We start from the raw sequence: 27730 nt of genomic DNA, 5'->3' as shown, positions 1-27730 counted from the left end.
ACCCTTTTCCACACCAAATCCACCTACACCTCTGTCACATCATTGATCCAGTGTGTGTTTTACTCCTGTTTTGTTGTCATTGCATTGCACTGCAGAAAACACAGATGGGAGTGTGTGGTTGCATAATGTGTCTTATGTAGAGCTCAAACTAAGCCTGAGGTGCTGTGTTCAGTGCTCTCTTATCTGGCACGGAAATCTAAATAATTTAGTGTGTGTCAAATCTTCTAGTTAAGGTTTGAGATTAGAGAAAAGTATCTGAAGATTGTCCTTACGGGTTTGATGGTACCAGATTTTTAAGACTGGGTAGGACCATGATGAATTCTGACGCCTACTGCAAGAGACAGTGTGTAACAAATGTATTCTCTCCATCAATGGAGGTCAGGAAATTCATTTCTCATCAGTTCTTTCCTTTGCCAGTCAATTATTTGCTGTTGATTCATTTTCCCAGGAATGTTCCTAAATGAGGCAAATGCCTGCACCAACTAGGTTTTTCTGCCAAAAATATGAAACCCCGATTGTAAGCAATACACTGTTAAAAGGTGCAGTCACACCTAGGTTGTTGTCCAAAAACCAGGAGCAGGTTGATTCGCTTGGACTAGTGTGAACGCCCCGTTAGAGATGGTGGTCTGAGCTTAATGAAAATCATTTCCTGGAGTGGTTGGTTTGCAGTGCGAGCATGCACAGACTGATAGGACTACCTTAAAGTTATGTAACCATGCAGTTTACCTGGTGCATCTTTAGAAGATGCTGCTGCTCCTTCTGAGCTGTGTCCCAAAGTAGTTTGCATGAAATTGTTAGAACTTTGGCCCAATTATCATGTGAATCTGAACCACCCGCAGCTGAAATGCAACTTTGTAACAATATTTTAGCAATTTCTCCCTGATTCGGAACAAAATACACGCGTGAAAGCACCCTTAATTAGTTTGTAATTGGTTCAATCTTGGGAAGTGTCTCGAGCATCCATCCTGGAAGCAGAGACAAGAGTTTCAAGCTCAGACTAATTGTAGTTATTCATAAAATTACATCATTTACTCACAAGAGAAAAACTGAGTCACAGAGAATATTATATAAAAAAGAAAATACTGTGCACGCTGTATAGAGAAAATTGGCAAAGTGCTTCTAATTAAATGGTACTCCTTCTATCACTGTTGGTAAGTTGGTAAGACCTGTTTTTTTTCTGGCAGAAAATGCTCCCAGCTGGTTCCGTGAACAGATAACAGGATGACGTCAAATGCCTTCCACGGCTCCAAAGCATCAGATCTCCAGCATCACAGTCTCAGGATGCCACGTGTCAGTAGCTACAGCTGAATATCAAGTATCCTCAACAGAAACTTGATATTCATGCATTATGGGGTGTTTTTGTTGCTGTACTCCCTGGTGTGCGCATAGACACAGCAGCCTCCGTACGACTGCAGCGCTTAATCAGCCCCAAATCTCCCCGACAATCACCGTGATTAGTGCGCCACTCCACACATAATGAGCACATCTGTCTTCTCGCAGGGAAATCATTGATTCTCTGTAATGTGACATGATGCCAGTTAAGAGAAGGACTGCTCTGAAAAGTGCCAGCCCGCCGTCGCTGCTGCCGTGGCGCCACTGGAAGCTACGGACGAGAGCGTGGAGAATCAGCTGACAGCCCGTAGATTACAGGAGCGTCGGAGTGGGCCGAAATTTCCACACGTGCTCTTAAATTGAGATCTAACACCCCCACGTGAGGCGCAGCCTGCTTTAATTATAAATTCTGATTCAATTAATGATGTGTTTATACCCAACTTATTTGCAGCTGGAGGCGGTTCTTCTAGCTTCAAGCTGCCTTAAGTTACATTATTGTTGTTTATGGCGACTCTCTAGGTCATGCTGACTTTTCCACCTCTGTTGTTGATATTTGGGGAATGAGCGTAAAATACGAAACGTAAAACGTATATCGAGGAAAATATCCTTAAGCTCCAGAATTGCCTGCATACACTAGACCAGTCATTTTGCTATCTGCCATCTGACATTATAACCGAGGATAGTTGTGTATTGTTTTTGTGTGTTAGGCTGTGGTGAGCTTTCCATTTGGTCCTTGTTTTATAAAAGATCCGCAGATCCAAGAATAATAGCTTTAAGGAATTTTTATGTCCTCACTGAGGTGGTAGTTGCAATAATAGTGGTAAATTATTCGTTGGCCAATAATAGAAGCATTGTTACCATTACAACAGACTTTTTAGCAGCTCACCTAGAACAGCTTAGACTGTAAGTTTGATTTCCATTTCAGAATCCAAACCTGGTGCACGTTGCATATTTTATATCAGACTTTGGACAGCGTTCCCCAAATGAACATAATAATCCGTGAGAAAATGAGAAAAGCGGACGCATGGACGGAGAGGAGGTGTTGAGCGTCACAAGGTGAACGGAGGAAGAGTGAGAGAGTGGAGGAAGATGTGCGAAGATGAGGTGTGAGTCACGAGTTGACAATGTTGAAACAGACACTCACACACATGCCGAGTGCACGAGTGTCTGCGTGAGACTAAAGGCCTAAAGATGACATGAGCGTTCAACTCTCCACTGCATGGGGACAGATATCCACTGGAAAATGGTAAATTTATGTAGCAGCGCGCGCACATTTGAGAAAATGTCTAAAAGATTGAAGAGAACTGGACAGAGTGAAATGAGTTTTATATCTTTAAGGCGTCCTAAGAATCAGTTGTGTGAACACTGTGTTTGTACGTCGCTGCGTTTGACTTCGACTGTGATGAATGAGTCTTGCTGAGAATACAATACCCTTGAACTTTGTAAATCCTCTTTTTATCCCAAGGATCAGCACATGTGTCTATACACGCCCACCTGTTTTCCTCCATTTTTCAAATCCCGTTTGTCTTCTTTCTTTGCTCACATCCCCAATACACTTTTATTTCAACTCCCGATTAATCTAAATTATAGTAACAGATCACTAAGCCGTGCCCTGAGCACGCCGATTCCTCCTGCATCCACCGTATCATCCTACTAGGGCTTGCGGACTGCAGTCTTAGTCATAGCAGACGCTGCGTCTCTCAGTTTGAAAAGCTTTCATCACAGCTCCTACTCAAACAGCCAAGGTTGCAACTCAGCAAGGTGCAGAAAGGCGAGGCTAAATCGGTCCCGCTACGACTGATGCTCTGCACACAGCTGCCGCCGCAACAGTTAATTTCCAACGGTAGCTGAAAGCAGATGCAGATCGGTCACCATGCCAACCTGCCTGACCCCTTGACCAGCTCCCTCCTCCCGTCCCCTCCTCTTTCCTTCTAACATCCTCCCAAAGCCACAGACAAGAGCAAAAAAAAAAAAAAGGAAAAAAAAGCCGTTGGAAGCAAAGACCTCGGGAGACTTGAGTTAATTTACACCAAATCTATCCGAGCTCATTCAGAAGACCCTGATCCTCTTCACAGGATTCACACACACACACACACTTGATCCACACCTGTGGGAAGCAGATACTCACCAGTGACGCTTGTCACCACTTTTCATTTCTTTGTCTTGCAGGGACTCGTTCATCTTCGTGAAGTCAGTTTGTTTCATCATTACACGTTCATTTGCTTCCTGTTACCAGGACTGATGTGCCTGTGTAATTTTAACTGATTCGTAATTATCAGAAACAACTTCAGTTATAAGACAACATGCCTGTATTTGGTTTACAGCATCTTTTATTTACTTGATGTCAACACAGTATTATAAACCTTTTCCAGTTTTTCACACTGGTGCAAAGTAATATCAACATTAAATTTAAAGCTTCATGATCTTTTTTTAAGAAGTGAATAGCTGCCCATCTTTAGCTCCTTTTATCTCTGTGGAACATTCAAAGTACACAACATTAAAACCAGTTTCAGCTGGGAAACGTTTGGACCTGGTATTAGTGTGGATGTTACTTAGACATGTAGCACCCACCTAGACCAGACCCCCCCCCCCCCCCCCACCCACCCACCCATGATTATGCCTGATCAGTGTTAACTTGTGCTTCTCCTGATCATGCTTATGTGCAAGCAAAACAGTGCCCCCAGGGGACAAACACATTAGCAAATACAGCTTAAGGTTAAAGGCGTCTTTTGTCGAATGAACAACTTTTGTCCCAGAACTTAAAGTCCTGTTCCGCCATTTTCATTTGAAGCCTTTTGGCTGCCACAAACACACAAAAAAAAGAACTGCTGCACAAACACTACTGTGTCACCTGTTTGGCGGCAGACGTGACGTGACGTCCTTGCGAGAAAGTGGGAGGAAAGAGTGAGTGCTTCCCATCTTCTCTGCTAAAATCGCTCTCATCGGTGCCATTTTTCATCTCTCCTCCGTGTTATTTTTTGCCTCGCAATTTCCACCATCTGTCTCTTGGACTCTTGTTCTGCCAGTCTCCCCCTCTATCTCTCCTTTTTCTTTTTCTGTCTGCACCTTCTTCAGGAACGGCAGCATGACTCATAAACACAGCCCGTTATAGACCGTCGCAAAATAGAACGGGTCCACATAAAAGTAATCCAGAGTACATTCATAAGAGGTGTCACACCGGGGAAATCATGATGATGGATCTTTAGATCTCCGCTTTATACTGTAACCACAGAATGAATGTCAGGATTAACTGTTATGCCAGCCTCCCAAAAATAGATGAAATACATCCTCAAACACTTTCACAACACTCTCATCATGTATTCAGGAAATATTAACTACCGCGCCATTTGACTGTTGATTTTGTTTTAGATTAAATTGTCCTTTAAGGCTTGAACGAATGAGATCAACAAATCCGCTACAAGACAATTACACACCTACGTGTACAATGCGGCAGGTGTAAGATGATGCCAGGTGCACCGTGGGGACACAGACATTCACCATGTTTGTATATTGGCTGTCAGGTCCTAAAGCTGCCACTTTTATTAAAGTCGTCAATCACGGCTCACATATTTATACACCTACTGTATACGGAGGAATTCTCTGGGATGTTATGATCAATATAAACGCTCCGTTGCATGTCTTACGTCTCATGTGAGATGATGTATTACACAGCAAACGCTGTTAGATGTTCTCATGTGGCTTTATTTAATAGCCGGCGACCTGTTGTAGCTGCGGCTGAAAGGAAGTTTGAATGCGAAATGAGCACTAACTGCTACGGAGTAACTTGCAACGGCTCAGGTGGCTGTGCCTGCACCCGAGGGGCCAATAAATTCAGAAAAAACCTGACTCTGAGTGCACGCTCAAGGAGATCTAACAGAAAATTCTGCTGTTTTCTTACTGATCCCAAGTAGAAGTGGCAACAAATGTGTTTACATCAAATGCGACCCTCTTGATCAAAACCGCGCACTGTAAAGTTAGCTTAGCAACGCTGTAATGGGTAAACTGTGCAAGCAGTTAGGAGTCACCCAGAGGAAGGAGGCACTCACCTCTTTTGCTCAGTGGAGTCGTGTTTACACAGCGATGGCAACATCTGGACAACACCACAGTATTCACCAGTAACCCAACACAAAGACGTACTCGCTACAGCTCGGTTCTTATACCCTCAAAATGGAGAAACAGGACTAATGTTTAATTCAATTTTATTTATATAGCGTCAATAGAAATACTTACAAAAACACGACCTGAAACCTCCAGAGCAAGCCTGAAGGTGACGGTGGCAAAGAAAAACTTTAACTGGAAGAAACCTTGAGCAGAACCCAGCTCATATGGAGGGACCCATCCGCCGAAGGTCAGCCAGGTGGAAACAAACCCCTGTCAGAGATAACATACATAAGACTAAAGGAAACACGAATACTAGAATCTGATAACAATAATAATAATCTAACAAGATATAGCTGATGATATTACGTGACATGGGCAGGTCGTAGAGTTCTTCAGGTAGAAGTGGGTGACTGCCATTTAATTTAAAATGTGCAATAACGTTAAAGATTATCATAACGCTGTCAAAACCACGTCCTACCCCCGCAAGCAGAAAAGAAAAGAAAAACCTCAGCTACAAATACACATACATAGAGGCCCATTGGAAGAGAACTGGAGCACCTGAAAGCACTCAGGAGAAAAAAAAAATCCTGTACACTGGCAATGACACAATTTATACACACAAATTATATAATGCCCCTACTCCCCCTTGAGTCAAAGTGACATATTGTTTGCAGCTTCTGTGCTTTTGATTAAAAGGGAAAACATATACATTGTGGGAACAGCAATCAGGTAAACAAGCTCAATCAGAGAGCGGCCAAAATTAAGAACTGACGTCAAATAACCAGAAGGATATTCATTCAAGGTAAGACACAAATGAAAACAAAGACTCTCATTGGACTGTTTTACCAACTGGAACCAATACAAAGCTGTTTTTCTTTAGACGTTGTGAGATTAACCGTCCATAGTATCTGTATGTTGTATAAATTTGCTGTTATAGACACTTTTTTTTAATTAAAATGACACTAATGTGGGGGCTAATGTGGCGGTTAAGTGCATCTCTTGGTCTGACTGCGTCTTACTTGTTTGTGTTCCTTGACGTGAGTGGGGTCAGGTGCGAGGGCCTTTTAGAAAGATCTTGCTTTGGGACCCAGGGAGGTCAGGGCCGACTCTGTTTGACAAATGTTTGTCTGCGTTCGAGACGGAAACGGTTTCATTGAGAGAGGTGAGACAGTCGGAGGGGACAGACGGGAAACGTGAGGCAGAGTTTGTCAGACGCGCACAGACAGGACGGGAGACGAGCCGCGCTGCTTAATTAGCTTTGTCTTCATTAGATCTGCTAATGATCTCAGTGGAGACAGCTCCAGATCCACCTGCCACTACCTCGAAGACGCTTAATCTATTTTCTGTGTCAGCACAAACGCTTTCCAGGCAAAATCGTGAAGAATAAGCAAAAAAAATAAATAAATAATAAAAACACTAATTCGCCAGATCGTTAGATATAAATTAAGATGGGGAATTAATAGAGAATAGTCTAAAATGGGATTACAGTTTTTGTGCTCAGTAGACTGAATAAATACATTAGTATATTCCCTGCTAAAATATGTTTGATATGGCCACTCTGCAGCTCCATTCACAGTTTTAGTGTGTAGTAATTGTCTTTGTTCAGAGGAATATATTTTGTGTGGCTCTCATTAATCCTATTAGGCAGCAGTTAAATCCACTGTTCACTAATGACCCATTCACACCTGACACTAAATGCATCTACTTTGTGAACCAAAATACAGCAACTGCGCAAATTTAACCTTTTAAATGAAGCTTGATTTTATCGTCGGTTACAATTGGTTAAGTTTAGTGTTTGGGGATCTACCACAAAGGCAGGTCTGAGTAATTTGGTGGTATTTTGTTTGTCTTTCTGCCTGTCTGAACACACAGAAGTTTACAATGTGGCCGCTATTCTATTCATGACATGTAGCCAGAAACCTGATGGCAGCTAGCAGGATACAGCTAGCATGCCAGCAAAACACAAACTGCAAAACAAATAAATAAGCAAATAAATAAGTGCCAAGATTTGATTTGGAATGAAATGGAAGTAATGTACTCTCTGCTCTCATGACTACATCAGTATGTTCAGGCTTAAGATTAAGAAACATTTTTTTTTTCCAGCAGTTAAAAACAGCTGTAATTGTTCCCTGAAGGGACGTGTTGTGCTCATTAAGCATGCTGAAGACTTCACAAATGTAAGCAAGTTCTGTAAATCTTTGGCAGCTCAAAAAAACCCTAGCCTCCTCCCTCGTGGTGAGGGAGGTTGCAGTGCAGAAAGAGCAGGCTGAGAGTAATAACTGGAAATGTGCCTTTGAGAAGTGATGTTAATGTGTGATAAGTTGTGCTTTAATACAGGGATGCTCCAAACTGATGGAGAGATTAAAGGCCCCCCTGCCTACTATACATGTTACATATTAAACTAGTGCTATCTATAAGCCTCCTATACACAATAGGCCCCGCCCCCTATCACTACTGTGCCAATCACAACACTGCATATTACATGCTTGTTCTGTCAGGATTTTGTTTATCTGTCAATTTTGTATATATACATATATATGTGTGTGTGTGTGTGTGTGTGTGTGTGTGTGTGTGTGTGTGTATAAAATTGACAGACAATTATTTTCTTGACAGTTTTAACTTTAAACATAGCTTAATACTAACAAACCAAAAGATATTTGATTTTGGTTAATGTGTATTTAAAGAAACTTAAATTTGTGTGTGTATAAAAAATGTCTAATCAACCAAAGATTTTGTGATTCCCCTGCAGTGGACCGCCTGTTGAAGGCCTATGCTTTATTAAATTGCGTATTTTTAGTTGGTCATAATATTAACCTGGTTATACTGACGTAGGCTTTAAGGCTGCCATGATCAAACACAGTTTCCGGGAATAATGATGGTGAAAACATGCAGCATCATATTCACCTGTGTATGTGTTTTGTCATTTCTTGAGAATGTGTCTAGGCGGCACAAATGTCATGGCAGGTATGTTGTCCAGGACCCATCGATGATTTGTGAGTCTATTATTACAATGTTTGCATTGGTGCTTATGGTGGTTAAGGTGTTGGACTTGAAATCCAATGGTGTCTCCCCGCGCGGGTTCAAATCCTGCTCACAGCGATCCCACATATACAATATGGTATGGGTGGGGTGGGGTGGGGTAATGACGCAGCTTTGGGTCTGCAGCACACTATTTGTGTGAATGTATGGGTCAAATGCAGGGCAAGAACCTCCCGCTGAGGATAAACGATTCTTATTATTTTCCTCGCACGTTTTTCTATCCCAGTACGGTAGGTTGAGTTCACAAATGCGTTCCTACCGAGAACGGACATATTTCTGACAAGGAATGAAAGTTCCCGAGATGCTTCTTGCATCTTCTTGCAATGTTACTGCTCAAGCATCTAAATGAGCGAGAGATATTTTGGGTGACGAGGGTAACCCGTTTCACTTCAGCGAATGGATCCACAGTTTGATGTGTGCAACGAATAAAGCCTATTTATAATAGGCCAAATCTGTGAATATGCCCATTCATGTATTACACAGTATTATTTAGTTTTTGTTTGTTCTGATGTAGCATAATGCTTTTCATCGTTATTCATACTTGTAAAATTTGTGACAGAGAAAGTAGAAAACTGAGTTGTGAATATAAAATTTCTCAAGAGTGGTGGAGTCGAAAGCAGAAGCAGGAACGTTGCCCTGTGTCTGCCACATGATGCAGGAAGCTATTGCTAACGCGTGCATCGTGAACACGTCTTACTGTAGCAGCGCTAGGATGAGCCATCTTTCTGCTCCAGTTGTCCTGAGAATGTCAGAATGAAAGCATTTATTTCTGCGTGTTTTCTTCCTCAGCCCCAGTATGAAGGTAATTATGTGCATAATAGAAAAGGATTTGATGATTCATCAGAGACCCAGACACCCAAAACATGAATTAGCAGGCCAGCCGTGAGGGGAGGCAGCAGAATGAGAGGAGCGGGGTGCGGCCTCTCCCGTGGGAGATCTGCTCGCCTACTTGCTTCGTTTTTGTGTTTCCACAGAAACAACCATTAATGCGCTAATGTCCCCGCACTTCAGCTTAAACTTTACAGCCGCTAATCCCGCTCATCCCCTTCTAATGGGATAAAGGACGAATTTACATTAAAGAGGCATCACCAACAATACTTCTCCGTAGTTTGACGTGTTAATATGCAAGAACGAGGCTGCTGTGACTATACGCTGTCCCCGAGCCTCTTTCAACTTCCCTATACGGCAGTAAAAGGCGACTATTGCACTCATAAACCACCTTTTTTCCCCCAGCATCACAGAGTTATTTTGTTGTTGGTCAATATCTGCGACTGTAATATTATCCACTAGATTCACGTTGTGGTCAAAAGACTCAAACCTGTTGTAAATTACATCCAGCAAATAGACTCTAAAATGAATCAAGACACTCTCTGTGGTCAGCTCTATGTTTACGTCGAGATCCATTTGCATGAATGCAGTCCTTTTTTTTTTTAAGTAGCTTACTAAAACCAGTTTCAAAACATACAGTAAAAATGAGTGGGAGACGGATTCTCTGTTTACGTTCGCTTGAATAATTGTGTCACAATGTTGCTTTCACCATCAGCCCTGAAAAGCTCATTATGGCCGAGCTTTAAAGCAACAATTAGAGAGGGAGACAGAGACAGCTAATGGATGGGTCATGGCTGGAGAGGGACTGTTTACCTCAGTCTCTCCCTCGTCTTCTTCATCAATGCATTTCCACGGGCTACCGTTTGTTTTCTGTGTTTTTTTTGTTTGTTTGTTTTATTTAGTTCAGAGCTATGCACTTGCAACCTGAAAGCAACTGCACATTTCCTTCTTTCTGCTTCTGTTGGAAAAGGTATAACTGATGCACATATCACAAACCTCATCTTATACACGTCACCATATACAGTATGTGCCAATAATTAAACAGCTAATACTTTTCGTAACGCCTTATCAAGGTCTCACAGTTACACTCTGTGTTGTACCGTCAATAATCCACTTTTATCTCCCAGCTGTTTTCTGCCCCCCCAAAGATCATTACAATTTTATGCGATCTTAACATTATTGGGTAATGAACGGACAAGACAAGCAGAATAAAGGGCATGCTCAGGAAGCAACTGCACACACGTTGCTACCTCCTCTAAATCCTCTCAACATTTCAGGATGTTGCAGGTGGTCGGGGATTGTTCCTCACTTCTGAAAATCAATTTTAGGTTACTACCTAGAACTAGGAGAAAGTGTTTAAAGAAGACACTTTGAATTCACAGAATTGTTGTCTTCGTGCATATGGACGTTCAGCTCAAAAATGACACACTGAACTATTAAATATCATAAGCTCAAGGTTATGTATACTGTACTCCATGTCAGAGCAGTTTCTCTTATACTAGATTTACACAAGGCTCATAAAACAGACTCAATGGATCCCATTTATTTATTTATTTATTTTTAAAGCCATACCATTTCCATTTTAATCCTTTCAAGCCATTCAGCAGGAAGGAACAGGAAGTCAGCTAGCCCTGCTGATGCACATTTCCAGAACTGTATTGTGTGCAATGCCTCTTTCCTGATTATCACAATGAATGTCACGTAATTTGTTGTAAACACTTGTGTAGTATTGTCCTCCGTCTTGTCTGACATTTTTCTACTTTCTGTTCTTCTCACTCAACTTCAGCTGCCATCGAGGCCTGCCTGGGTCACCTGCTAAAGAGACGGGCAGCTGGGTTTCTCCGCAGTGACAAGATCGCAGCCCTGTTCACCAAGGTCGGCAAAGTCTACGACACAGCCGGCGAGGTTTGCCGTAAAGTACAAGAGCAGCTCCAGCAGCAAGCTGATCTTACCAGGTCGGTCAGGTTGGTTTCACCCAGATTTTTCCTCCCTGTAAATGTTGTTTACAACTCAGCTTTGATTTCGTATTTAATGTATGCAGATTGAGTCAATGTGCCACTTTAACTTGAGAGAAAGAAACACTTTCCTCTGTCACTTTGCGGTGGGAGATAATAAGACTAAAAGTGTAGCGTTCATTATTGCAGCAGAACATAAGCTAATAACATTAGGCACAATAACGGGAACACCTGCAATCTAAAAAGATTTCCCTGCAGTTTAATTAACTCTTCTGTGAGGGTGACTGACTTTAGTCACAGCAGATGATCTGACTTGTCATAGCAGGTAAAGAGGTGAAATAGCTCAATACACGGGGTCTTCAATGGTTTTCAGGCCAAAGACCCCTAGACTGATTAAGTCGGGGCCTCCTCCCCCTACCTACCTAGTGCTGTTTATAAATATATATCATTATTATCATTTTTGACTGAATACGCTGTCGGCCAATTCGTGTATTTAAAGAAATTTAAATTTATATAAAAAATGTCTAATCAACTAAAGATTTTGTGACTCCCCCGCAGTATGTCCGTGGACCCCCTAGGGGTCGTAGATCCCCTGTTGAACACCTATGGCTTAATAAACATACTGCTTAGACTACTTCACTAAGCCATGTCAGTGAGTCCCAATATGCCACTAAATGGAACTCAGAGATTAACATCTAAGGATTTCTTGCTATGCTAAATTAAAATATAAGCTGTGAAAAAGAAGAAATCATTGGGAAAGTTTGAGATTTGACCATTTTTTGGTCCATTGTTAAGTCTCTTAACAGATGTGGAATAATCTTTTACATGTTTGGCATTGACTCTACACTTCGGCCCCATTTAAGGAGTCATGTGGCAGTGACTCTGTGACAGATTTCCAACTGGTGTCAGTTTAATGGCAGGTGTACTGAAGCAGCTTTGGCACCCTGATGAAGGCTGTGTGTCACAATGCGTAGGTGCTTTTTAGAACTGTGGACCGCCAGAGTGCCTTGGTCACCTTCTTCTTAGTTTGCTACAATTTATCACTCCTACACCAAAGAGCACCTTGAAGATTCTTTTACTTATCTACAAAACGAAGCACTCCTTTTTTCCCTTTTTTTGTTCCAGCTTGATCTCTAATTTTGATTTTGTGCACAAGGAAATGCAGTGCATCTGTGTAAGAGCATTTTTTGACTACTACTAAATTAACCTCCTGAGACCCTGCGTCCTCATATGGGGACATTAGGTTTTAGGGTTGTAGCACCTTATCGTGCTTCATTTAGGCCTGTTGTTCTTTGGACCATCTAGTGGTATCAAAGGGTCAATACACCAGTCGGTGTAAGAATGTGATAGCGGGTGTTTTAGCGGATTCGTTCTGTAGCGGATACCGAGACAAAAGTGAACAAGGTACAAAACCTCACCAAATTTTATGGTTGTATCTCGTCTATTTATGCTTGCTAACTTCTCTAGTGTGATATGACACGGTGATTTAACAAGTTCTATCAGCAATAACAAGCTACAACGTCACTAATTAACAAGTACTCATTTGAGGACATTGGGACTTTATTGTTTGCGAGCCTGTTTTTGCACAGCAATGTTCAGGAATTGAAATATATAGTTTTATATTCTGTTACACATTGCCAGCTTGCTTTTTTTTCTCACATACAACTTCCTGCAAATAAAATCTCAGGTTTCATGAGGTCAAGTGGTCACTATGAAGTTTATTTTTTCACATTTAAATGGTCTCTCAAATTCAGAATTTTGCTGAAAACTAATCGGCAGTAACACATTTATTTTCTGCCACTTGCACAGATTTCGGTATCTCTCATTCCTAGTACACCCAGTCAACATGTCCATGTAAAACACGCTGCTGCGGATGACACTCCATCACCAGCAGGCACAATCTCTGGTCTGTTGAGTGTTTACTAAAGCTGAGCAATCTTTGTACTCACTGTGATAAGCCCTAGGCCTCTGTCTAGGTGCATATGTGCACGAGAGGTGTCTGCACTCGCGTATTTCTGTGTGTATACATGCACACACAGCGTATGATAAACTTCTTTCTCTACAGACACTTAGGTACTAGCCGAGTTGTTTGCTGGCCCATTAATTGTCCATTAGGCTGGGCCACATGACTTCCACAGGTCTCTCTAGGGCTCTAGACGGAAAGCTTCGGGGACTGACGCATCCATGCGCACATAAATTATGCACAAGTAAATAATAAAGCGCGGGCGGAGTGTGTGTAGCGAGACGTCACTGTGACACGGCTGCGTTGTGCGATGTAAATCAGCAGAGTTAAACGTGTTCGGGTACGCCGGGCGCACAGCTCTCGGTCTTCATATCAGCCGTTGTCTCTCGTTCATCTGTCACATCTCGTTGGCCTTTATTTCCCCAGACAGGTTGCACACAACATTAAAGCTTATTATTGTGTGTAGGTCTGGTTTGCGCAAGTCACACCCCTCCACCAGAATCCATACATGCATTCAAGCACATTGAAAACACACACACACACAAAGGCAAGATCCCCCCTCCACACCCCCCACCCCCTGTCATCCCACCTCAGGGCTCCATCTCTCATTTACCGTGGTTGCCATGGAAATGTGGTTTGCGCCACTGCCGGCAAAAGAACCAGAGAGCATGATGGGAGACAAGAGACAGAAAGAAATAACATGAACAGACATCAGCAGTGGAATAAAGAGTTACAGCAGTGAAGAGAGCGGTAATTACAGAGCAGGACTGTGTGTGTGTGTGTGTGTGTGTCTTCAGTGCCAGGGGTTGATGGAGGGGCTCTGCTTAAACTTGCGTTTGCCAAAGGCTGCAAGTGGACACCACGCCATGGCTCCTTGTATCACTGTGGTGTGATGTACTCTTTCATAGCCTTTTGTCTCTAACTCTGTTTTGAATCTCTTTCGCACCAAGAGGACGACGCAGTGACTAATTTCCAACACGACACCCCGTTTTTTTTGTGTGTTTTTTTGTTTTTGTTTCTCTGACACAGATAGTTAAAAGCAAGGCTAGCATATCATCTGCATTTGTTTCCTAACCTGCAGTGCCCGCTGCAGACCTGCCATGGCAACAAATCTTGTGGACATTAAAAGATAATGCCACTTTAATACTAATGGAGATTTAATAATCTTGTATTCATAGAGATATTTATTTATTTGCACGATAAAATGTATTGTAAAATATGAATGCATAAATTCACTGCCCTTTGGACTGTGTGCTGCTACAACACTCAAACATGTGCCCACTGTAGGATAAAAAAAAGGATTATCTTATCTAATGTTATCTTGAGTTCTCATTTAGATTGGAAACATCCAGTTTAGTGCATGGGAGGCTCTGGTTTATGACTGACGGTTACAGTATGAGCGTGGGTAGCCAGCACTACCAGACTCCAGGAACAGCTCTGGACTGTGAGGAAATTGTGTACTGGCCAAACTGAGCTGTACGATTTTTATTTTCTTAACTGCCGGGTTTAGTTACAGGTTTATTTAAAAGGAGGAAATACAGAAAAACACTGACAATTGCTGAAGCTGATGCACCAGACAAGTATTTATATTCGAGGCTGTAAGGGGATCTTGGGAATATCTTATTTTCAGCAACTAAACACTAAACAAAAATATCAGTCCATAACACAAAGGCTGCAATACAAACAAAATTATGTAACTAAGCCATATAAACACCTGTTTTCAAATAAAGTTCTAAATTAACGTATAGTAAATACAGATTAACCAAGATTCAACTTAAAAAGGGTTTTAATCTTAAGGGTCTTAAACTGCAAGATGACTCTTGAGCATACTGGGTTTTGTTTGCTTAAAGGAGAAGCACCCAATTTTTGATTAATGCCACAGTTTAAGGCCCTTTTCAGACCTCGTGTTAACCCAGGGAATCTGAATGCAAGAGGCTAGCTTTAGACACAGGTATGAACACACGTACGATGCTTTGAGCTTTCTCAACCTAATAAACTTTACAGCTGCATTCACAGCTACTAAAACCCATAGAAAATGTCAGTGTATCCATCCATCTGAACGGATGTCAGCGAGTCCTGAGAACGGAAATTTACATGGTGCGAATCCAGACGCCTAATAAATCAGCCAGACGTATTCCTTTTCACATCCATATCCATTCGTCAGCTCATAATGCAATCTTGTTGTAATCGTTGTAATCAATTCAGTTAGCTACATGTTGACATTTGTTGACATTTTAAATTTGCAAAGACCAGTGGCTGAGGGCAGCGAGGAGGAGGAGGAGGAGGAGGAGGAGACACGTCACAGTGTAGGCAGGGATGCTTTCAAAGAGGAGATTTACACATCTGGTCCAAAATTCTATAATTACAAAAAGATTACACACATATTGTATAATATGAACAGCTGCCTGGTGGCAACACAGATCACAAAAAGCGCGATGCGGTTCATTAAGGTGGTTTCTGAGTAACGGATGTACAGTGGTGTGATTTTGCTGTTTACTCGCATTTATATAGATCTTATAAAATATTTGATTAGAACTAAATCTAAGAAACTTAAAGCACGAATGCAACAGTAGAAGAAGAAAAAAAAGACACATTTGGACACATTAATGTAGTGTAAGCTCTTGTATTTAACCCATTTCAAGCAGCCAAGCTCATTAAATGCTTACAGTACTTTATACATCATTGTCTGTTATTGCAGCATTCAAAGTACCCAGTTAAATTTACTGTACATCCACCATCTGACAGGAAAACACCTATCCTAATCTGTAGGCTGCTTTTTGAATTTTCCACTGAGAATATATCCCAAATGTATCTCAAATATATCTGAAAATCTGTCTGCGACTTTATGTGTTTTAGTTCTTCACAGGAACCTTCACAGTAAAGCACAGCAGCTGATCCAACTGGGCTGTAGAACTGACCTGCACCCATGCACCGCAGTCAGAAACCACAAAGCAAACCTCTTATTTTCATGGACCTCCTGGAACCATTGTGTGCAAACTTCAGGTTGCACGCAGATGGGTCAACACGCACAGTTGCGCATTTGGGCAGATGATTGGCTTTACATAATGAGAACCCACATGACAAAAGCATAAATTAGCCTTAAAGCAGAGGACCTTATTACTGGAGAATTAAAGAGTAAGAATTAAACTGCTGGCACACCACATAGCTGTGAAAAAGTATATAGATATATTTATTATTTTTACTATAAATTAACCATGAATCGATTCTAAAACCAAATGAAGAATGCAAATAAACAATAAACTCCTCAGCTCATTTATGCACAACCATCCATACAGTAATGTATGATTATCCCTCTTGTATCAGGACGCTTCAGAAATCTGTCAGGCTCCAAATAATTCACGAAGGGCTCAGAAACTGATCTGCCTTTGAGTGCATGTAAGGTGTTTTAGCGGCACTAAACCAAACAACACTTCACGTCAGCTTCTCAGACACTAACTCCAGCTCCAGTTTCTGACCCGGTATCTTTTCTATCTCCAATTATCCGTGAGATCATCCAAAGATAATGAGTCACACCTGTTTCTGTTGTGCATTTTAGGCATATGGGTGAAAAAGTAGAGTGGAATTTATGTCCGTGGTTCTTTTACTGCGTTAATGACATGAGCAAAAATCAGTCAGTGAGAGGGACATTATCAGCTTCATGGCCCTGGCCCTGTTAGTACCGTGGAAAAAGCAAAAGCTCTGTTTTTCATGTGCAAAAACATCTCTTTTGCATTCTGTCTTATCTCTGACGTCATCTCGATGCTCCTCGCCATTCCCCAGTCTGGAGTACTGCCTCTACGCACAGACACAAAAACACCCTCCTTGAGAGTGATAGGGGACGACTAAAATCGTGACTAAGCTGAAACCCCTCTTTCACACACGGAGACACTCACGCTGGGGGCCTGCTAACATCGTGACTGTGTGCGCTTAGTCCCCCTCAGCCCACACACACACACACACACACACCAACACAAACTTGTGCGTGTAGAAGTGGTTTTGTCGGATAGTTGTGCGAGTGACAGAGATCAAACTCTGGGATGAAAGCGCTCGTCTCTCTGCACGGCTCAGTCATCTACCTCTAGGTTCATGAGATGGTTCTGGCAGCTCATTCCTGTCATGAAATGGTACATTTTGTCTGACACTGGGCAGGTTTAATATTATTGTTAAGATGATTACTCTTTACTGCTACTGGTCAGCTGTAAATGTTAATGAGTTGTAAAGAACTACAGTAGGTGACAGACTGTTGTGTTGGTAAATGCTGCCTCCTGATAGTCAAAGGCAACATTTCTTTTTATTTAGAACAGAGGTGTCAAACTTATTTTAGTTCAGGTAACACAATAGCATAGCAATAGCACGACAACTACATGTTTCCCTTGTTTTATTAATAACCAGAAGTATGTTAAGAAATATAAGTGCAGTTTCGGTGCATTGCTGCCACCGACTGTTTAGAGCTAGTTTTCAGTGCTGCTACTAAAATAGTGTGACCCCTAGTGGACAAATTTGGAATAGCTGTTACTTTTATTCGAAAATTGAACTTAATGTCTTTAATTTAATTTTCGCACTTTGTAAATTAACTCCGCGGGCCAGAACGGATCCTCTAATGGGCCTGTTTTGGCCCCTGGGCCGTATGTTTGGCACCCTTGATTAAGAATGACAACTGCAAAAAGACAAGTTGCCATATTTTAATTTTTATTTTTTTAGAAAACAATGTTGTCGAGCCACCCTTATTAGTTCCTGTCTCGTTGACTTATTTGGTAGTAGAGCATAAATCATATCTAGCATTAGGCATTAATATTTCATGAGAATTTTATTAAAAGCGTAAGACACTGTAAGCAATCCCCGAATGCATCCAGTAGTTACAGTATTTGGAAAACCATATTTTCTGCAATAAAATTTGTGCAATGATATAAAAAAGTTATAAAATTTAGCCTACTTCGTGGAAAGAGTATGAGCTGTGGGGATCTGGGGTACATACGAAAGATGGGAAGTAACTGTGAAAGTGACATTGGCAAGGCTGAGATATCCTGAGCTTTCATCCTCTGTATGAGTCTAGGTCCTGCACCCTAATGTTGCACTGCATCTTTTCTATGTTGTGTGTTAAGGAACAATTAAATGTGTGATCTGGGTTTCAAGTTAAATAATATGGCCGATTGCAGCATCAACTTTTATTGCTCTTGTAGCTATCAACAAAATGTTATTATTTAAATAATAATAATAATAATAATAATAAATGGGTGTTTTTAGAAACACCCATATATATATAAAGCCCAGTGCAGCTGGGACGTATACCATCTACTTGAATGTACTGTGTCAGATAAAACGCATGTCAGGGTCACCTTAGCTCTTAGACTGTTTGGATTGCATACAATTGTGCAGGTGTACAACTGATAACAAATGACGTTTGTAGTAACCTTTATCATTTCAAAGCAGGTTGTTCACACACAAAAAAGTCAGTACGGCCGCATCAAAGCCACAAAAAAATAGAATCAGTGGTTTCAAGAATCAGAATCAGTGAGTGACAGGTGACTCTTATTTTAATCTTTGACATCAAGCTTTCAGCTCATAGTCCTGAGTCCATCTATCAAAGGAAGCCTGAGAATGATGTGAGACCATTGTCATTGTTGTGGTGTGAGCGGTTTTAAATGTCTATACAAAAACAAAAAAGTTCTGAAGACGAAGGCGCTTGACTGAGCGGTTTGTTTTGGCCATCTTTTGGATATTACATGTGTTGATATCGAATAGGTGCTATGCTAAAAAGGATCAGATGTTCAGAAAATTCCCCCCAAACAAATCCATGTTGCAGAGGTGAAGGATGTGCAGTTTTGATATTTTCATCGGGTTGTTTATACCTCACATCATGTCGATGCAGATCTTGATTAACAGCAGCCTGTTTAATTCTTGATGGATTCAGATGTCAGCCTCTGGAGGTCTTTTGAGGTTAACCTGCTAGACGTCCCTGAAAAAGGACATGTACAAAACATGACTTCAGGTTACCCGTTTCATAAAAAGAGTCGATTCAGGCTAAGGAAACCGATGTAAACACCACGGAGCTTAGGGCTTTTGCAGACTCTATCTGGTTTTCTAATGTTTCCCCTCGGTGCTCTCAGGTTTGGGAGAAACTGAGCTATTAACGGAAATTTGGTGACTTGGTCTCCAGAGCTTTCTGTGGTTAAAATGGAGAAGCAGCTTAAGACTTCAGTTAGGAAAATGCACGTATGTAGCATTTGTGTTGCATCAAGTACAGTTTAATAGCATCAGTGCCACTGAATCATTGTTAAATTGTTTATCGCTCTAATTATGCGTAAAGTCAGAGGTTACTCATTTCGGTGCATCAGTTGAGTAGTTGTTACTAAATTTCGGATTTTTTTTTTTTTTTTTCAGATAGAAATTAAAAATATCCAAGCACTTAAGAAAAAATCCTCTGAGCCGTAATGTGTGGTAATGGTTCCTATTAGCCGTGACTTGTGCTTTATGCCCCACAGGAGAACCCAAAGCACAGGCCATGAACCTCTGAGGAGACAGGGCTCCTCCACCACCAGCCGCCCCCCTCAGCCCCTGTCAGCACAGGCCATCAAACACATCTGGGTCCGCACGGCTCTCTTCGAGAAAGTTCTGGACAAGATAGTGCAGTACATCGTGGACAACTCCAGGTGAGGATGCTTTTTACTCTTTGCACCCGAATGACTCACAGTTCCCCCACTCCAGGCTTTGTCGCTGAATGATGAGCGCTCCCTTGAATTACCTATTTATGTGCTCCATTCTTCTCCCGCGTTGCCTCCCCGGTTCCTTTGTTCCGCGCTCTGTCTGGCTAACAACCACCGTGTGTTTCGTCAAGCTGTCCGCACGCAGTGATTCACTGATCAAAGCCTCGCACATGAAATGCACTGATGGGGTTCACTGACACAACAATGTAGATCACACCTGTTAAACGAAGAGAGAGAAAAAATCCATCTTAAACATGAGTTCTGCAGTTTGTTGTTGTGTACTTTTTGCTGAGGACTGGGCAAGTATAGTGAGGCTGACATCTGGCTCTGTAGTTCATCTAATCTGTTGGAAGACGCCCACAGTAAATGTCACCTTCTGTATCAGTCTCTCAGAAATAAAGAGCAAGTGATCACCCTGTCACAGGTACCGATTTCTCAACCAACAGCTTTGTTATGAGGGAACTCTCGGTGGCTTACGTGGCCGAGGTTAACGTCAGAGATTCCGGTCAGTTCATTTCATGGAGCCTGTCGTCGGCCAGCTCAGTTCATTCGGGGGCTCTCTAGTCCTCATGTCATATTATTAAACGTATGAAAGGGACCGGGAGGTGGATTTGAATCAGAGGAGAAAAAATATTAGATGTTTATACATACACTGATCAGCCACAACATTATGACCACTGGCAGGAGAAGTGAAGCCATCCCCAGCAGGATGACACAGACACACACAAAAAAACAGTTTAGGAACAACTAAAAAACAAGCACAAGATGTTGACCTGGCCAAGGGACAAGGTGGTCATAATGTTATACCTGATCCTGTGTTGTTTTGTTGGAAGTCTTTCTAGGAACTGAGAGGTATGTGCATCCTTCCTCTTAATCTACATGTGACATTTCCTTTTCCTCTCTGTCTTTATCTTCACAGTAAATACTATGAGCGGGAAGCTCTGATGCATGACTCAGTCTTTGGGCCCATCTTAGCGGCGCTACTAGGTGAGTACATCACACCCTGCTGGAACTGGTTCCCACCAAAGGCCGGTAATCAGTAATAAAAAAGAACATAACCCAGGCACACGTCGGTGAACATTATTTATTTAAATTACATAACTGGAATGTCAGTCATTGAAATTACCACACGTTCAACTCCTCTCTGAATAGTTAGAAAGTGTACGGACTTTGGAGCTTCCTCCAGTGACGGCAGGCAGAGGAACACATGCTGCCATGAGGAGCCGACTTTTCAGTGAGGCGCAAGGTTTAATAAGCGGACAGCACCAGGAATCAAACAGCTCAGCAGACTAAATGAAATATAAACACTATATCCACACTGGCTTAAGAGGAAGCGAGGTCAACTTAATGAGGATTGATGATGGAAGCAGCAACAGGTGTGAGAGCAGAACAAAACACTGAGGAGGATGTTTGAGGAACAGCTGAGACAGAGACACACATTACCGTGTCCAAACAGCTGCTATTACTACAAATTATTAGCTGTGCACTAGTACTACAAGAATACTTTATCATCTGTTTTGTTGTTGGTCCAATCTGTCAGTTTGGACCTCTGCACATGTGTTTCATTTCACTGCCTTCTTCTGTCTGAGCCTTTGCTCAGTATCATCCGGTCTGCGTGCTGCATTGTTCTACAACAGTGTTTATCGGGGTTAAACACACAAGAAAAACATCTACTACTGCTTCTACTTTCATTTCAGATTCAGTTATATAGTGACTGTATCAATAAAAAAATCCTCAAAGTTTTATATAGGAGGAGAGAAGAGGAGGATGAGAAGAGAGCAGCAGGAGCAAACAGATACATGCGTGTCGATAAAACATATTAGCATACACTGCAGATTATACTGTATGCATGATGCAAACAAGATTACATAAAACTTAAACATGATGCCTAACTAATGTACATATGTGTAGTGCGTGCTAAATGATTTTTGTGCACTCTGAAGGCATGATTATGAACATGTATACAGGAAAGAAGAGACAGAGGGAGCAGTAATCTGACTTATAACTCACCTGGTAAAAGTCAGTTAGGATTAAAACATTTCCAAACAGGAAATTAATTTTACTCTCAAACACAATTTGTTGACTAAATCTGTCAGTTTAGTTTTTATGGCCTGAACATTTAGTGCAATAAGATCGTCTCATAAGGACAGAATTTCCATCTATCCCTCTGAGATAGAGACGCTAAGACTGAGACCTTCAGTACTATTAGACATAAGGTTAGTTAGAACTCACAGTTCGTTGCTAATCAACTTTCAAAAGGGCTTAAAAGGGGTTAATCACTGCGTTTGTGTGTGTGTGCTGTGTTTACAGTGGGGCCATGTGCTCTGGAGTACACCAAGCTGAAGACTTCAGATCACTTCTGGACGGACCCCTCAGCCAACGAGCTGGTTCAGCGACACCGTATCCACGGCGCCCACCGGGGCCAAGATGTCTCAGCCGGCCGACGGCCTGCTCTGGGGGTGAGTGCGGAGGCTGATTTAGATCAGCCGCTTCAGTCCTCAGGAGGTGTTAAGTGTTTGGTGGTGGTGGTGGGTAGGAGTGATCGCTGAGGACGTGTGGGATGCGCGCCTCGTAAGAGTCGTGGGTTGTGTAAGTTGAAGAAACCGTTTTCTTTCCTAGATCCGCAAGAGGCAGTCCAGTGGCAGCATGTCGGAGGACAGGTTTGCCGCTTCGGCGAGGGAATATGTGGAGTCCCTTCACCAAAACTCCAGGACACATCTTCTCTACGGCAAAAACAACGTCCTGGTGCAGCCGGTATAACGCTCCCCCCACCCCGTTGACTTTATCACCATTTCTGTCTGTTATACGAGTCAAGGAGTCCCTCTATAATACTACAGAACTAGCACCAAACTGGAGTATGTGTAGACAGAGACACACAACATGAGACACACAAAAAAACAGAGAACTTGTCATTTCTGATCCCAATCTTTCTTGAAACAGACATTTTTCAGTGCTTTCAGTGCCACCACCATAACATAGAAACATGTGTAGGTTACAGCGCTGTTGGCTGTAGGCTCATCCAAAATGAACACTGTTATTGAATGAGAGATAATATTACTCAGTGCGTTTACATGCACGTGAAAAAACAGAATTATTGCCTTAATCAGACTATGACAGCAGGACTTAAGTGCATGTAAATATGTTACTCCGATTAAAATCTGAGTTCTCATTGTCCAATTGAGACACCCAGATAATGCGATTGAATCGGACTTTTCAATCGGATAATGCGTGTGCGCATGCTCCACCACCGCTGCGATGGCGTGTGACCCCGGAACAAAAACGCCCAAGAAAGCCGATCGAAGAAGAAGAAGAAGAAGAAGAGAAACGAAGCCGTCTGAGGGACAGCGCGGATCTTACCTGCACCAGAAATAGCGCGAATATTACGTACAAGATTAAAAATTTACTAATATTCGTCTGGTTGTTGTTTGAGATGCAGGTCTGCCACATGAACGACTCTTGTTTATTATATCACGTAATAGGTCAACCTGGAAATCGGGCCGTATTAACGTGGTATTATCCCGCTGAAAAGATACGTATCGCCACCTAGTGTGGAAGAGGAAAACAGTTATTTGGTTTTCTTGCGCTGCATGTAAACTGGGACAAAGACTGTAGTGAGAAAGTCGAATTTTGAGCATAGTTCGATTAAGCACTGCATGTAAACGCACTGACTGTTAGAGCTGCTATATGTCTTTCTAGCCCCAGGGACTTCCACTTCCTGGCATAAACATTATATATCAAAACTTTATTCACGTGTCACAGGTCTTGTTGCGGTGATGCTGTGGGGGCACTATTACGCTTGTGCTTCTTTAGAAAGAGGGCACGAGTCCAACTTGGATGCCTACATACACGCAGCACATGCAGAAAGCACTTTGCACCCACTCAGCTGGTGGACAGATAAACTGGAAATGAGAGCTATTTTCATCCATTATTGTGCTACTCAGGCACACAGTATTTTGTATGTGTGATCTCTGGGATGAAAGCTGTCTTTCTCCTGTCTGCTGTGTGCGCTCCGTGCTGCCAAGTAGTTTCTGCGCGTTTGTCCCTGGGAATGTATAATGAGTACATATTTACCTCCCCCGATGCCTTTGATAGCGCCATGCTAACAAATATAGCGAGTGCACGCGAAGACGAGTAGAGCACTCACTACATCACACTGTAACATAATCAGTAACAATCAGCCTATTTTATCAAAGTAAACCTTCAGTACAACATATGAGATTATAGTAGAGTACGCTCTAGCCTGTAAACCTATTTTCTAGCAATGTCTCGGTTTTTAAACTTTAAATTCAGTTTATTTTGCTGTGAATATATGTAATGTTTAGGAGAAACACCTCAACTTGGTTTCATTCTTGTTTCTTATTTCATATTGACCGTGAACTAGTGTAGAATATAGACCAGAGGCAGGTGCCAACAGTTTGTCATTTTTACACATACATTTGTTTTATGCATCAAAGATGTTTTTGAAATGTGAGGATACACCTCCCTAGTTCGATAGAGGGTTCATTTGAGCCAAAACTTGTGGCCTTACATCTTATCACACAGACATGATACATCAAGTTTTCTTCAGTATCACAGCTACTCTAGACTTAGACTTAGACATTCGTGGGTATGCTGTAAACAGTTGATAGTTAATTCAACTACTTTTAACGGTGCCATTTTTCCATATTCCTCGTTCCATGGACTTTCCAATCTCAACTCTCATATACTCACTTGTTTCTAACTCATTCTTGTCCCATGGCAGAAGAAGGACATGGAGGTGTTGCGGGGCTACTTGTCACTCCACCAAGCTGGGGATAACCTCACCTTGAAGTGGACACCCAACCAGCTAATCAATGGCACACTGGGAGACTGCGACCTGGAGAAAAGGTGAATAGTTGAAGAAAACTCACTTAAAATGCCACTCCTCTACAAACTTTATTTTGCATATGTCGTTCTTAACTGATCTCAAAATCACATTTCCCAACATTTCAGCATCTACTGGGACTACGCGCTGACTGTGCCTCTGCGCCAAATAGTCTGCATCCACTGTCACCAGCGCCGTGAGTGCATTGTTATATTTGCCCACTCACACTAACATTAAGAGCGTGTGATAAAGGGGCCGTGTTTCATAAGCTGTCACCCATACCAGCTGTTGATTGCCTGTCTTGATAAAAATGTAAATTAGTTGTAAATAACGGTGCTGTGGCTCAGTAGGTAGAGGGTTAGCGGTTTGATCCATGGGTTGTTTGCAGTGCATGGTCAGTAACATCGTACATGGTGTTTTTATCGCCATATTCCAGCTGATTGTGGGGGGACTCTGGTCTTGGTCAGTCAAGATGGGATACAGCGGCCACCTCTGCACTTCCCCCCAGGTGGTCACCTGCTGGCCTTCCTCTCCTGTCTGGAAACAGGCCTACTTCCACGTGGTCAACTTGAACCCCCTCTCTGGTCCCAGAAAGGCAAAGTAATGACGAACATAATAACAAACCTGTTATCTGTTTTATTTAACTAAGTCACAGTTAGAAACAGACGAAAGGAATGTTGGAGGCCAGGAAGCACATAAACCTTTACACCTTTCAGCTTTGATTTTGTCAAGAAATATAGTGACTCTGGCCTTTTAAGTCTATTTCAAAAGTTGCCTTTAGGCCCCTCCATGTAAAAAAATGAAATTCAACATAAAGTTTTAGTTTATCTCTTAGTAAATTTAGCTCAGTGTATTTTTTTTTTTTAAATTTTGATTGTCATGCAGGGAAAGGTTTTCCCTAAACTGAGGAAGAGGAGCAGCACTGCCAGGCTCCTGGACCAGGACAGGAACGGTGAGGAGCAAACAGCTGCTGACTACGTGTTCCGCATCGTGTACCCTGGATATCGCTATGACGCCAGTAAGTAACACTGATACAATATTCTGGTGTAAAGTATCACCAGGGCAGAAGTGGCTGAGTCTCAGAAACACGTCTGTGATCGGTACTGTCAGTAATAATGTGTTTGTAAAGTGCGATGGTGTCTCTCCCACAGTACTCTTTCCGAGCCCTGTAGGGTATTTTCTAACTACGTATGTTCTCTGTTGTCCCACTGGTGCAAGCAGTCACTATAAACTACCACCACACCACTGGCAGCCGCGCTCCGTCGCTGGACGATGACGAGGAAGAGGAAGATAGGCTCCATGCTATGATCTCAATGATCTGCTCGCGGAACCTCACAGACCCAAATGTCATGAAAGGTTTTTATCACCTTAACACACCCACCCAACCCCACCGCCCCCCACACTCCTGAAAACCTCACCCCAGCTTCAGACGTTCCCTCCCCGCCTCCCACCCCATTGTGTCCTCTCAGGCCTCTCCCATTCCCCCTTCAGACCCCACCTACCCCAGCTTCGTCTGCCTGTGTGTGTGTGTGCTGCCTGAGGAGAATAAGTCCCGGGGTGGCCTCGTTAAACAGGGACATGGGGAAGTTCAGGGCTGTCAGCATCGATTTCAAAAGCAAATTTGCGACACCAACATGTCAATCATTAATTTGAAGTATTTTCATATCAAGTATGGGACAATGGAAGCTCTGTACAGCACATATAAACCAATCAGTTGAGACAATGGACAGTGTGTACAGTAAAGTGTAATTTACAGTAGTGCAGCATGTTGGCGGGGGTATTTCTACCTGTGCATTGGGTTTTCTGTATTGTTCTGTAATTACACCACCAAAACACTAGGCGGTGACTGACCAGCTGTGTTGATTTTCATTGTGTACTTCACACATTGGCAGAGAAGGCATCTCAGTAGGTGGTGATGTGTAGAACAAATGAGAACTTTCTGTGTTTGAATCACTTGAATCACGTGAACACGGAAATGCGTTTCGGACCAATCACAGCCTGCGTCGCTGTGACCTGTAGTTACATTTCTCTGGAGGTGCACGTCGGGTTACCGTCAACGGTACTATAAATTACACTTAACTGCCTTCGTTAAAGCCCAAACGTATCGCTGGATAGTTAAAGCGCGCGGTATTTGAATTACCGTAATTGACAGTGGTTTGCTCTATAAGGGTATAACTAACTTTTTTACCAACGTTTTTTACCAACAAATTTCTCCAAACAACTCTCATCCTGGGTCTCCCCGGCTTTGCGTCGCTTCCCAACCTGTAGCCAATAGCAGCGGTGCGTCATAATTATCGTAATGGCAGCTTTTCCCCCCAGAAAGCGCAACTTCCCAGTGTTCAGCCACACTTTGAATTTTGTCCATCGGTGAGTTACGGTAGAGTACCGCAAGATTTTTTTTTTTGTGTGCGCAGGCGGATGTTCAGGTCCTAAAGGGTTAAAAATCTTCTATATTTCTTTTCTAGCACAAAAGAAGACACCTTACTCCTAGAAAGGAAGACTAAATATTTTTGTTATGTGAAAAACAACACGGATGGAAAACAAATGACCTTCCAGTTTGTGTATCCTCTGCTACAGTGGAAAATATTTGATACATGTACATAAAGCAAAAGGCTTTTAACTAAAACCATAGCATCAAAACTACTGTCATTATTTATCTCTGTCATGTCATGTAATAATCATTTCTCTTTCACTAATCAGTCACAGGAATATGTGAAGGAAAGAGTGTTGTGATCAACTCGCAGACTTTTTTAAAAAAATATTGTCACGATAGTTTTTTGAAAAGGTAGTTCAGACACTTAGCTGGTAAATGTGTTTAACACGTAGGTCATCAAAGAGTAAGATATTCTTCTTGGCACTGGTGGGGACCAAAACAAGGCCGTGGAGTTCGGTCTGTGATTAATTGGGTGGACAGCTGCATCACATCAAATGTATCCTAGGGTTTCTCTGTGTCTGCTGTGTTACG

The 27730-nt window shown here is 42.2% G+C and overlaps 1 protein-coding gene across 6 annotated transcripts in view; it reads left to right on the top strand.

Moving 5' to 3' along the window:
- sgsm2 (small G protein signaling modulator 2) overlaps positions 1-27730 on the top strand; it is a 72615-nt gene that overhangs the window by 28569 nt on the left and 16316 nt on the right. Inside the window, exons 3-12 of one of the 6 annotated variants that reach the window (XM_047594235.1) lie at positions 11087-11255; positions 19701-19868; positions 20842-20909; positions 22233-22381; positions 22542-22676; positions 24664-24788; positions 24894-24961; positions 25202-25365; positions 25651-25783; positions 25987-26121. In XM_047594235.1, the coding sequence (XP_047450191.1) occupies positions 11087-11255; positions 19701-19868; positions 20842-20909; positions 22233-22381; positions 22542-22676; positions 24664-24788; positions 24894-24961; positions 25202-25365; positions 25651-25783; positions 25987-26121 (1314 nt within the window). Of the gene's footprint in view, positions 1-11086; positions 11265-19700; positions 19869-20841; positions 20910-22232; positions 22382-22541; positions 22677-24663; positions 24789-24893; positions 24962-25201; positions 25366-25650; positions 25784-25983; positions 26122-27730 lie in introns of all 6 variants that reach the window. The other 5 variants (XM_047594234.1, XM_047594232.1, XM_047594231.1 and 2 more) reach the window with 5 other exon arrangements.

The sequence above is a fragment of the Mugil cephalus genome, chromosome 9 (genome assembly GCF_022458985.1).
Source record: "Mugil cephalus isolate CIBA_MC_2020 chromosome 9, CIBA_Mcephalus_1.1, whole genome shotgun sequence".
Taxonomy (NCBI): domain Eukaryota; kingdom Metazoa; phylum Chordata; class Actinopteri; order Mugiliformes; family Mugilidae; genus Mugil; species Mugil cephalus.
The sequence above is the reverse complement of the archived record's forward strand: the minus strand, read 5'-3'. Positions and strand labels throughout refer to the sequence as shown.